We start from the raw sequence: 12,408 nt of genomic DNA, 5'->3' as shown, positions 1-12,408 counted from the left end.
TATATAATGAATAGATCAAAGGAGAGGTAAATCATTCACATTCGTATGTGTAGACCCTCACCCAGCTCAGAGAGCACGGGAGATCTGGCTGAGTAGATAAGTTAACTTACTTGCTACCCTTCTGGTGCCAGAACACTTTCATACCAGTGTGTCAATTTACTTAGGGACACTGCTTCCACCCATCTTCCGTTTTTCTTAAAGGAGACATGCCTTTCCTTGGGTAAACTACCTTGGCCAGGGGTAGTTTCCCAGGGGGAGGGGGAACTCAGCTATGCACAGGGAGGGGGGATAAGTCTCTGTCCAGCATTTACCTTATAATATTATAAGTTAATTATTAGTTCAGACTTAAGAAAAAAGTTTCTTTTTTCTTTTTTTGGTGGCTGGCCAGTACAGGTATTGAACCCTGGAACTTGGTGTTATCAGCACCATGCTCTAACTAACTAAGCTAACCAGCAAGCCCCCCAAAAAGAAGTTTCAATACACAGAACTTTCTAAAAGAAGCACCTTGTAGGGACAGACCACTTTTGTATATAATTCTAGTGATTTTCTTTCCTTGAAAGTTAATAATTTCTATCTACTTAGATTTACCCAGAAACCTGTTAGAGGAAGTACATTGAGTCTTTTGACTATCTGGACACCTAACATTAGCTCTTGTAATTTTTTATTGTTTTTAACAGCTTTATTTCAATATAATTTACATATAAAATTCACCCTTTTAGAGCATACAAGTTAGTGGTATATATTCATAGAGTTGTGCAATTATCACCACTATCTAATTCCAGAACATATTTATCACCCCAGAAAGAAATTCCCTACCTGTATTAGTTTACTTGGGCGACTATAACAGTATATCATAGATGGGGTAGCTTAAACAACAGAAATTTATTGGTCACAGTTCTGGAAACTGAAGTCGAAGAACAAGGTGCTGGAGGATTGGTTTCTGGTGAAACCTCTCTTCCTGGCTTGCAGATGGCTGCCTTCTCTCCCTGTCCTCATATGAACTTTCCTGTGTGCATGCACAGAGGGAGAGAGTTCTCTGGTGTCTCTTCCTCCTCTTACAAGGAAACCATGTGCATGGGATTAGTGCCCCACCCTGAGGACCTCATTTAACCTTAATTACTGCCTTAAAGGCCCTATCTCCAAATATAATCACATTGGGGGTTAGGACTTTAACTTATGAATAATGAGGGGATACAGTTCAGTCTGTTACAATACCATTAGCAGTCACTTCCTGTTCTCCCTTCCTCTCAGCCTCTGGCAACCAATAATTTGCATTCTGTTTCTATGAGCTCACCTATTCTAGATATTTCATATAAATGGAATTTACAATATATGGCCTTTGTGTCTGACTTCTCATAGCATACTGTTTTCAAGGTTCATCTGTGTTGTCTCGTATATCAGTAGTTCATTCCTTTATATAACCGAACAATATTTCACTGTGTGGATACACTCTTTTATTTATCTGTTTGTTAGTTGATGAACATTAGGGTGGTTTTCAGTATTTTTTTTTAATACCAGCTTTATTGAGATATAATTCATATATTATGCAGTTCACCTAGTGTATACCCACTGTACGATTCAATACTGAATTTACTCAGTTCACCCAGTGTACAGTTCAGTGGGTTTTAGTATATTCACAGATCTGTGCAACTATCATCACAATACATTTTAGATCACTTTAATTAGCCGAAAAAGAAATTCCATAGTCATTAGCAGTCACTCCCTGTTTTCTCTACTCCTTCAGCCCTAGGCAACCCCAGCCTACTTTCTGTCTGTAGATTTGCTTATTCTGAGCATTTCCTATCAATGGAGTCATACGATATGTGTCTGGCTTTTTTCACTTGGTATGTTTTCAGGGTTTATCTATGTTGTAGCATGTATCAGTCTTTCATTTTATGGCTGAGTGATATTTCATTGGATGGATACACCACATTTTGTTCATTCATTAATCAGTTAATAAACATTTATGTTGCTACCACTTTTTGGCTATTATGAATTATGTTGCTATGACATCTGTGTACAAGTTTTGTGGGACATATGTTTTCATTTCTCTTGGATATATACATTCTAGGAGTAGAATTGTGGCCAATAATGGTAACTTCATGTTTAACTTTTGGAGGAACCACCAGACTGTTTTCCAAAGCAGCTGTACCATTTTACATTATCACCAGCAAGTTATGACGGTTCTAATTTCTCTACATTCCCATCAGCACTTGTTATTTTCTGTCATTTTGATCATAGTTATTTTCTGTCATTTTGATCATAGCCATACTAATGAATGTGAAGTGTTATGTCATTGTAGTTTTACTTATGATCTGCTTGACTAATAAAAGTTCTAAGTTTGTTATTTCTCCCTTAGAGAAATAAAATATAGAATAATTTTTCACATAGCTCTATTTTCTTTAGGTTTTGTTTGATGAGCTCTTGTTAAAAATTCTGAACTGAGAATTATATACATTTGATTTATCTATGATGAGAAATATCCAGGTTTAAGTTGAGGAAGAACTTTGGGTCACACTGTAGGTTCAGAATGGGTTAGAAATGGTAGCCTTATTTTAGCTGATAAATTTTAAAAAATAATTTCTTTTACATTTTGTTCTGCAAGAATAGACTTCCTTTATTTTGCATGAGAAAATTGTTTCTAATATTAGGAAGGCTGTTAGTAATACAGTGGTTTAGACATTCAGGAAAACCCATCGCAGGCATGGTCAAGCTGATATATATTTTTTGGAAGCCTAAAAATGCTAAGAGATTATAATTTCATGGTGGTAAGCATTCTGTAGAAAATTTTTACATTAGGACCATTGCCCATGCTTGGTATAATGGGCTACACAAGGGAAAGAGATTGGCACCCAAGCAGGGTAGAAACAGACTCTTGCATAAGTGCCTAACACAAGATTTCATAGGAGTAATATTCTAAGTGGTAGAGTTATTTGTCTGTTACAGCCTTGGCTCTAGCTGGGGGAAGTAAGATCAGAAACAGGAAAAAAAAGAGAGACCAAACTGAGAATTCCTAGCCATAAGCTTGCATATTATCTAAAAAAACTCCAAGACAAAAATTCAGTTTAAAATGGTTCCATATTTGTAGTGGCCCCAGCTGCCCAGCAGAAGCATACACTGATTGTTTTAGAGGAACCCACATTTAAAATGTAGGCCTCAAAAAATTTCTACAAATAAAGTTCCAGTTCCAGTCATAAGTCACCAAACATGGCAGAACAAACTGCAGACCTGCAAAGGACTATCGATCAGATATAGAACATAAAATAAATATTTAAGATATATTTAAGTAAATAATTATTTTTAAAAATTACAAAGGAACAAGAGACTCTCAGAATTGACCAAGAAGATTCAAAAAGGATTCATTTGATCTTTTTCAAGATTTTATAATTGAAATTATAAACTCAAATTAGATGGAGTAAACATAGATGAAAGAGTAAATAAATGAACTAGAAGACAAACGTGAATAAATTCACATAGAACGTACACACAGGCATAAATAGATGGAAAGTCTGAAAGCAATATCAACAGAAGTCTGATTTGAATTCCAGAATGGAAGTAACTTAGGGAAGAGGGAAACAATTATTACAGAGATAGTGGCTGAGAATTGTTCAGAATTTATGAAACAATAGTAACTCTTAATTCTGGATGACTAGTGAGGTCCAGGAGGGATAAATAAAGAAAGTTTCATACCTAGACCAAACATAGTAAAAATGCAGACTACCAAAAACCAAGAGAATATATTAAAAGCAGCCAGAGGGGGAAAAAAAAGAGATTGTATGTGAAAAAATTACAATTAGCCTAACAGCTGATTTATCACAACAACAATGGAAGCCAGAAGTCATTGAGTGATATATCAGTGTGTTTAGAGAAAATAACTATCAACCAAGATTTTTATACCCAGTAAAATTATCTTCCAATAAACATATTCTCGAAGCAGTTAATTTTTGCTGCACTGTAAGCCACCTTAAAATGTAATTTCTTAAAACAGCAAATACTCATTATTTCTCATCATTCTGGGGGTTTTCTTGTAGTATGGGCCAATTTGGCTGGAACTGGATGATCTATAAAGGCCTCACATGTCTGGCAGTTGACAGGCAAGTTGGTCTAGAAGTTTCTCACCTACGTGTTTGGCAGTTAGTCTAATGTCAGCAGGGAGAGCAGCCATGCTTCTGTCATTCTTTAGGCTAACCTGTACTTGTTCACGTAGTGGTGGAAGGGTTTCCAGGAAGAAGAGAACAGAGCTTCTCTTAGTCCGTTTTCTGTTACTTATAACAGAATACCTAAAAAGGGGTAATTCATAAAGAAATGAAATTTTTTTCTTACAGTTCTAGAGACGGGAAGTTCAAGGTCAAGGGGCTGCATTTGGTAAGGGCCTTCTTGCTGATAGTAGACTCTACAGAGTCCTGAGGCAGCACAGGGCATCACATGGTGAGGGTGCTGAGCATGCTAGCTCAGGTCTCTCTTCCACTTCTTATAAAGCCATCAGTTCTACTCCCATGATAACCCATTAACCCATGAGTGGATTAATCCATTCATGAGGGCAGAGCCTCTTAAAGGCCCCTCCTTTCAATACTGGCACACTAGGGATAAAGTTTCAACATGGGTTTTGAAGAAGGCAAACACTGAAGCCATATCCAAGCTGTAAGGCCTCTGTGGCCTTGGATTAGGACTTTTACAACATAGCATTTATTGATCGAAACAAATCACAACCCCAGCCTAAATTCGAAGTGAGGAGATAGACTACTTCTTAATGGGAGGATCTGCATAGAATTTGTGTTCATTTTTTGAAATCTACTAAAAATGATGTAAATAATTTTTTAGACTAATAAAAACTGGAAGTGTTTCCTTAACAAGAGTTTATCAATAAAAATGTAACTTCTGAAGGAAGTACTTCAGGAAGAAGGATTTTAGATGGAAGAAGAATGGTGAGCAAAGAAATGGAAAACATGAGGATAAACCTCAGTGTTTTCTCTAATTTTGTCTAGTTTATAAGGTTAAAATAATTGAAGTAGAACTAAAAATCTAATATAATTATAAATTGGAGGGTGATTAAAGCATTCTGAGGGATTGTTTGTGATGATGGTAAAGATATTGGTAAAATAAAACTTTTTAAGTTAACTATGTACTCAAAAGTTCTTGGGAGACCATTAAAAAATAGAAATATAACTTCTAGACAAATAACAGGAAAAAATTGAAAGTGGAAATATCAGCACCGCACTCTCCCGAGTGAGCCACGGGCCGGCCCTGAAAGTGGAAATATCAGTCAATCCAAATAGAAGGCAAGAATGGAAAAACTCTTACAAAAAGGAGAAAAATAAAAATAAGATGCTAGAAATGAATTCTAATATGTCTTGACGATAAGTGTAAATGGAGCAAACCATCCATTTAAAAGAGAAAGATTGTCAGACTGCATTTAAAAAATCCAGTTGTATGATTTTTTTTTTTTTAAAAACAGGTGATCCATGTGAAACATAAGCACCCAGAAAGGTCGAAAGTAAAAATATGTATTAAGACATAGAGGGGCCAATATTAATATTAGGTCAAATTGACTTTAAATCATAATTGAAGGTCAACACATATTGATATAATTTTCAAAATGGTATTATCTTAATTGTTTTTAAGCAAATGTGTGCATACACATCCAATTAAAAATTTCCTAAAGGAAATAAGCCAAATTCTATCAGTAATGTCTTTTGGCCTTTGGTTCATTAAAAGTTTTTTTTTTTCCTTTATGTTTTTTTGTATCCTTAACATTTTAAATAAATTAGTATGCATTACATTTATGGTGAATAAAAATTACCTTTTTTTTGCAGTTTAGTAGCCATTGAATATCTGGTTCTCAAATAGCATTTCTTGATAAACTAGAGCATGCATATGTTTGCTTGAATGGGAATACTGTGGTATGCTTTTTTTTTTGAAGTTATTTACTCAAATTGTGTACTAAATGCATGAGAAATACACATTTAGAAAGAGAAAAGAAAAAATATGTATGCATTTTTGCAGTCTTTTTTTATTGGAAGAGCCTTCAGAAACTTTAAAAAAAATGAAACAATGTATTTAATTTATAAATTCTTGTTACACATTAAAGCCTTTCTTAAAGTAGAGCACACTGGAATTGTGTTAGTTTCTTCACATTATTTTCTCCAGAGTTGCACCTTTGTTCATCACAGTAATAATGCAAGGGTACTTCAAAAATTTCATGGAAAAATAGAATTAAAAGGTAATATGGATCCTTCCATGAACTTTTTGAAGCACCCTTGTATAGATCTTTATAAGGATATTATAAAAAAAGTTATTATACAGGAGTTTTGTAGCACTAAATTATACATTGGGATACTAATTTTCTGAATAAATAAATTAGTATTCCTCTTACCTTTGATTTGTTTTTGCTTATTTCCAGCTGAATATAAGTTATATGAAAATGCAAAGAGCTAAAAGGAGACAGGACAGTTTTGAAGAACATCACAAAAAACAAAACAAAACCAGATATCAAGACTTAGTATGACACTGTGTAATTAAGACAGTATAGTATTGATGAATGATTAGACAAATAGACCAATGGAATAGACTAAGGAGACCCACATGTTTATTGATTTTTGATTTACATAAAAGTGGGCACCATAGAGCAGTGGGGAAAGGGTATCTCAGTAAATTGTCAGGGCAGATGGATATCTGTTTCTCTCTTTCTCTCTCTTTCGTCCTCTCTCTATTTCCCTCTCTTCTGTCCCTCCCTCTCTGTCTCTCTGTGTCTGTCTGTCTTTGTGTCTCTTTGTCTCTCTGTCTCTCTCTGTATATACATGAGGGTACATCAAGAAGTTCATGGAGGGCCGAACCCATGGTGCATTCGGTAGAGTGTGGCGCATTCGGTAGAGTGTGGCGCTGGGAGTGAGGCGACACTCCCGCCGCAGGTTCGGATCCTATATAGGAATGGCTGGTGCACTCACTGGCTGAGTGCTGGTCACGAAAAAGACAAAAAAAAAAAAGTTCATGGAAACATTCATATCTTTCAATTCAGTTTTTCCACTACTTTTTGAAGTGTGTGTGTGTGTGTGTGTGTGTGTGTGTGTGTGTGTACATATATATAAGTATATACACATATATATGACAAAAGGAGACTTGACCACTACTTCACACCATATGCAAAAAATTATTTACAGATTGATAGTAGACCTAAATGTGAAAGACGAAATGGTAGAGTTTCTAAAAGAGAATGTAGATTTTTTAAACATGGCACAGAAAGCACTACCCCTAGAGGAAAACATTGATACAGTTTACTTCATTAAAATGGACAACTTTTGTTCATAAAAAGACCCAAGAGAGTGAAGACAAGCTATAGAGGAGGAGAAGATATTTCCAACACATTTACTTGACAGTGTGCTTATATCCAGAATACATAAAGAACTACAACTTGGTGAGGAAAAAGCCAAAAATAAATAGAAAAATGGACCAAAAGAGGATTTACAGGTGGTCGATAAGTATATGAAAAGATACATATGAAAAATCCAGTGTAATATCACTTACCCACTGGAGTGGCCAAAATAAAAAAGATTGAGAGTATTAAGTGTTTTAGAGAAGAAGTAGGTGTTAGCCAGAAGTTAGAGGGTGGAAGAGAGTGAGATCAGGTAGGTAGGCTCTTCATTTTCCTAACTCCTTCCCTACTGAGTCTCTTTGTTCTGTTGCCTCCTTCTTCCTAAGGCTACAGTTTCTGTGAAGGGCGCTCTGTGCAGCTATGCTTTCTAATTTTTGGCTACCACTTTCATGTTCTTTTTTAGGTCCAGGGTTGGTAGTGACTCCTGTTGTTGCTAGCCCCAGGGAGTGGCACTCTCTGTAGTTGTTTTCTCTAGATTCTGTCCAGATCTTTGTAAAGGTCCTTTATTAAACTTTCTTTTTTTAAAAAAACTATTTATTTTTAAAATTTTTTCAGGATAATTAGTATACTCAACATTATACAATGTAATCATTTTTTGTGGCCCTTTACCAATTTCTTGTTATCTTTCTCCCTTCCCATCTCTAGTGGCCTTAGTTCTCTTCTCTCCTTTTGAAAGTTCAACGACTTATTATTTTTTTCCAGTGAATTATTGTAATGGTCGCATCTTTCTTTCCTTCTCTTTTTATTTTTAGCTACCATTTATGAGTGAGGACATGTGGTATTTCTCTTTCTGTACCTGGCTTATTTCACTTAACATAATTAATGCAAATATATTATCTGTCTCCTACAAGGACCTTGACTGATATTTTTGTAATATGAAACTTAGCAATGTAGAGCAGGGTTATTACAACTTCAGAACTATTGACATTTTTGTCCAAATAGTTCTTTGTTGTCAGGGGCTGTCCTGTACAATGTAGGGTGATTAGTTACATCTTGGCCTCTACTTGCTGTATGCCAGTAATACTCCTGCAATTGTGATAACCAAAAATGTCTGTAGACCTTACCAGATGTCCTCTTGGGGGCAAAATTGTCATTGCTCTAGAGTTTTAGTTAACCTCACATTACATATTATTTAATTCAGTAAATATTTACTAAATGTTTACTATATGTAAGTTATCATTTTTGGAAGTGAATTAGACATTTCAACTTAAGCATACAGTTATAAAATAAATTTTCCCATAAGGGAATTACTATGCCAGCATTAAAGATTATAGTAAGATTAATATTTATGACATAGAGATTTGCCATAAAATGTTAAGTTAAAAAAAACAAACTACAAAATATTATGTTTATCATGACACTTTTTGTTTTTAAAAAATCCGTTTAACAGGTGCATTTATACATAGACAAAAGTCTAGATGGATTAGGCATTAAACTGTTAATTATGATTCTTTCCGTGTGGTGGAATTTTGAGGGCTCCTGTTTTCCTCTGAATATTTTTGTGTATTTTCTAAGTTTTTTGCATTGAATGTGTGATTTATAATTTGAAAAATAAAGCTTATTTTTAAAGCTTATTTAAAAATGAACATATGTGAATAAACAATCAAATATTAGAAAGTGATTAGTGCCACAAAATGGACATAAAAAGCCATGAAGCTTTTAGGCAGTTTGAGATTAGTTGTAGTTGGAGAAATTAAGGAGGATTACCTATGAGGACCATTACCTAGGAGGTAATGGTTGATTAGGACCATGAAACATGTGCAGGGAAAAGTATATTTCAGGAAGAAGGTGTAGTGTAGGCAAAGGCACAGGTGTAGAAAAATGCAAGGAATTGAGATAATTTAGTTTTGGAGTCAGAATTTCTTTTCAACTATGTCTTTTATATTTATTTTTAAATTTTTTAAAATTTTTCTTCATAAAGGTTTGAGATTGAAATTGAACCCATTTTTGCCAGTTTGGCTTTATATGACGTCAAGGAAAAGAAAAAGGTAAAGTTAAAACATTTGACTGTAGTTATTTGTTCATAATCATAAGTTTCAAAACCTGATTTTAAGTTGTTATATGAGATAAATAAGTAATGATTTTTTTTGAGAATTATTAAACATGGGTCTTTTAAAAAGGGAAATAGAAATTTAATTTATTAAGACTAGTTTTTCTCATTATAAAATACTTTAGTTGAAAATTGTTTTTTGTTTCATTGAAAGGGATCCAAAAGCAAGTAGCAGAAGCAATTTTCTTTTAATTTAAGGAGCAGAAAGGATAATGCAGGAAAAACATTTCAGGCAAAGAATGCATAAAAGATAAGAACGATGATGACAGTGAATTTTTATTGACATAATTTTTAAATTCTCACCAGCTAAAAGACCGTTTAGTATATTTTAAATATTCTATTTTAAATAATGCTTTTAGTTTTACTATCATATCTTTATTACATTTAGGAGTTTTTCAGAGAGCCGTCTCATACAGCATTTATTAATTTAATATTCTAAGCCTAATGTGTAGTAGAAACTTGAAGTGTCTTCAGTGACTTCTGCTGTCATCATATGACATGTTATGGATTTCTTCAATGAAACTCTTCTCTAGCAACTTATATTTGGTATATCAAAACTGCTGAGATATTATTCATACAATTTTTTAAAAATGCAATTTGGAGTCATCTATCTCAATGATAATTTCTTTGTACAGTTTATTAGAGGTTAAAATTGTAATCAAAAGAATTTGAGATATGATTCTTTACAATGTGTTTATTGTATTATATTTCCCAAATAGCTTGTTTCTTTCGCTTTGATTTAGACATATTGGTCTCAGTGAAATATAAGATAAACTGAGGTTAGATTATAATGTCCTAATATGTGCAATACTTTAAAGGTGGGTATTTATGATTTTTGTGGGTTTTTGTAAAATTTTAGAATTTAATATGTGAATATATTTTTTAGATTTCAGAAAACTTTTATTTTGACCTTAATTCTGACCAGATGAAAGGATTGTTACGTCCCCATGTACCACCTGCTGCCATTACCACCTTGGCAAGATCAGCTATTTTTTCTATCACTTATCCTTCCCAAGATGTTTTTCTTGTAATAAAGGTGAGAATAATATTAAATATATTTGTTTACTTGTGAAATGTCTGTATACTTGTCTCCCTACCAATACTGCAAACTTTTCATGGGCAAAGATTTGACCTCTACTTATTTTTTTCATCTTGATATTCCTTAATACAGTATGGGACAGATGAAGGTACTTCAGAAAGTTCATGGGAAAATAAAATTGAAAGGTAATATGAGTCTTTCTATGAACTTTTTGAACTACCCTCACACAGTGTAGGTGCTAGTTAATTTTTTTTGAATGGGGAGCTTTATTAGTGTTCTACTGAGAAACAGAACTAGTGGGATAGATGTTGTATGCATTTTATTTATTTATCTATCTATTGAGTGAGGGGTCGGAGGGATAGATTGGTTTATTTTAAGGAAATAGCTCACACGATGTGGGGGCTGGCAAGTTTACAATTTGCAGGGTACGCTGGCCGACTGGAAATTCAGGTAAGAGTTGAGTTGATGTAGTCTCGAGTTTTGAATTCTGCAGGACAGGAACCTGGAAACTCAGGTTTTCTAAGTTATAGTCTTCAGGAGAATTCCTTCTTCAGGAAACCTCAATCTTTTGCTCATAAGGCTTTCAACTGATTGGATGAGGCCTACTCACATAATAGATAATAATCTGCTTTACTCAAAGTCTACTGCTTTAAATGTTAATCTCCTCTAAAAAATACATTTGCAGGAACATCTAGACTGGTTTTTGACCACACAACTGGGCATTATAGTCTAGCCAAGTTGACATATAAAATTAATCATTACAAGAACTATACTATAATTTTATCAGTCTGTTCCTAAATCATACAAATACTAAAATCTAAATCATTTAGGTCATGAAGCATTATGATTTGACTGTCAGTCAATTAAGAATAAGGATTATAAATTCTAAAATCTAAACATTACTAAACTGCTTAATGAAAATTAAAGAATAATTTACCTTAACTAGACCTTGACATGAGAGTATCTTAAAATATATTCCTTAATCATTTATCTTTATTTATATAAAATTATGATAAAGAAGTAATGAATTTTATAATAAGGTTATAAAGTGGATTGTCATGGAATTAATCCTGTTTACCCACAAGGGGGTAAATATTCCTATGAATTCAGATTAAAATAAATCTTAGTTACAATGAACAGTCCTATAAGCAAAGGTTTAGCAGCAGTGCTTTTCAGAAACTCACTTAAAGAGTAAAATAAAGATCTGTAAGTGAATATAAATGACAAATAAACAGTTTTTTAACATGGGTAAAATAGTAAGTTTTTATAAAATAGAACATATGACTGGCAATGATCTGATAAAAATAGAGATTATCTTGGGAAAATTGTGCTTGTCAATTTCTGTAAAAATGATAGTTGGGAATTTGAATAAATTACATTTTTAGATTAAAATAAATAGAGATTATGGTTGGAATATTGGTTGCTTGAAAATGAAATTATTTGGTGACAAGATTTGGTTGTCATCATGGGACTGAATGGCTTAGATAGGATTAAGGATAAGAAACATTTGACTGTAAATGTTTAATATAAGGAAATAGATACATCATGGTACATTCATATGATATAATACTATGGCCATTAAAATCACAATATGCAAGAATTTTTAATGATATGTGTATGTGTGATATATTTAGTGAAAAATAAGTCTGGTACAAAGCTATGTACTATATGATCCCACCTGTGTAAAATAGTCATGTGCTACTTAATGACATTTTGGCCAATGGTGGACTACATATGTATTGGTGCTCCTATAAGATTATAATACTGTATTTTTGTTATACCTTGGCTATGTATAAATATGTTTAGATACACAAATATTTACCATTGTGTTACAGTTGCCCTACAGTATTCAGTACAGTAACATGCTGTATAGCTTTGTAGTCTAACAGCAATAGTCTATACAATATAGCCTAGGTGTGTAGTAGACTATGCTATGCATGTTTGTGTAAG

The 12,408-nt window shown here is 33.4% G+C and overlaps 1 protein-coding gene across 6 annotated transcripts in view; it reads left to right on the top strand.

Annotated features, from left to right (window-relative positions):
* Window positions 1-12,408, top strand: part of DOCK7 (dedicator of cytokinesis 7) — a 204,200-nt gene that overhangs the window by 26,510 nt on the left and 165,282 nt on the right. For all 6 annotated transcript variants that reach the window (XM_063106104.1, XM_063106103.1, XM_063106102.1 and 3 more), the window contains exons 8-9: window positions 9,291-9,357; window positions 10,306-10,455. In XM_063106104.1, the coding sequence (XP_062962174.1) occupies window positions 9,291-9,357; window positions 10,306-10,455 (217 nt within the window). The remainder of the gene's footprint in view (window positions 1-9,290; window positions 9,358-10,305; window positions 10,456-12,408) is intronic.

Source organism: Cynocephalus volans, chromosome 8 (genome assembly GCF_027409185.1).
Source record: "Cynocephalus volans isolate mCynVol1 chromosome 8, mCynVol1.pri, whole genome shotgun sequence".
NCBI classification, from domain to species: Eukaryota; Metazoa; Chordata; class Mammalia; order Dermoptera; family Cynocephalidae; genus Cynocephalus; species Cynocephalus volans.
The sequence above is the reverse complement of the archived record's forward strand: the minus strand, read 5'-3'. Positions and strand labels throughout refer to the sequence as shown.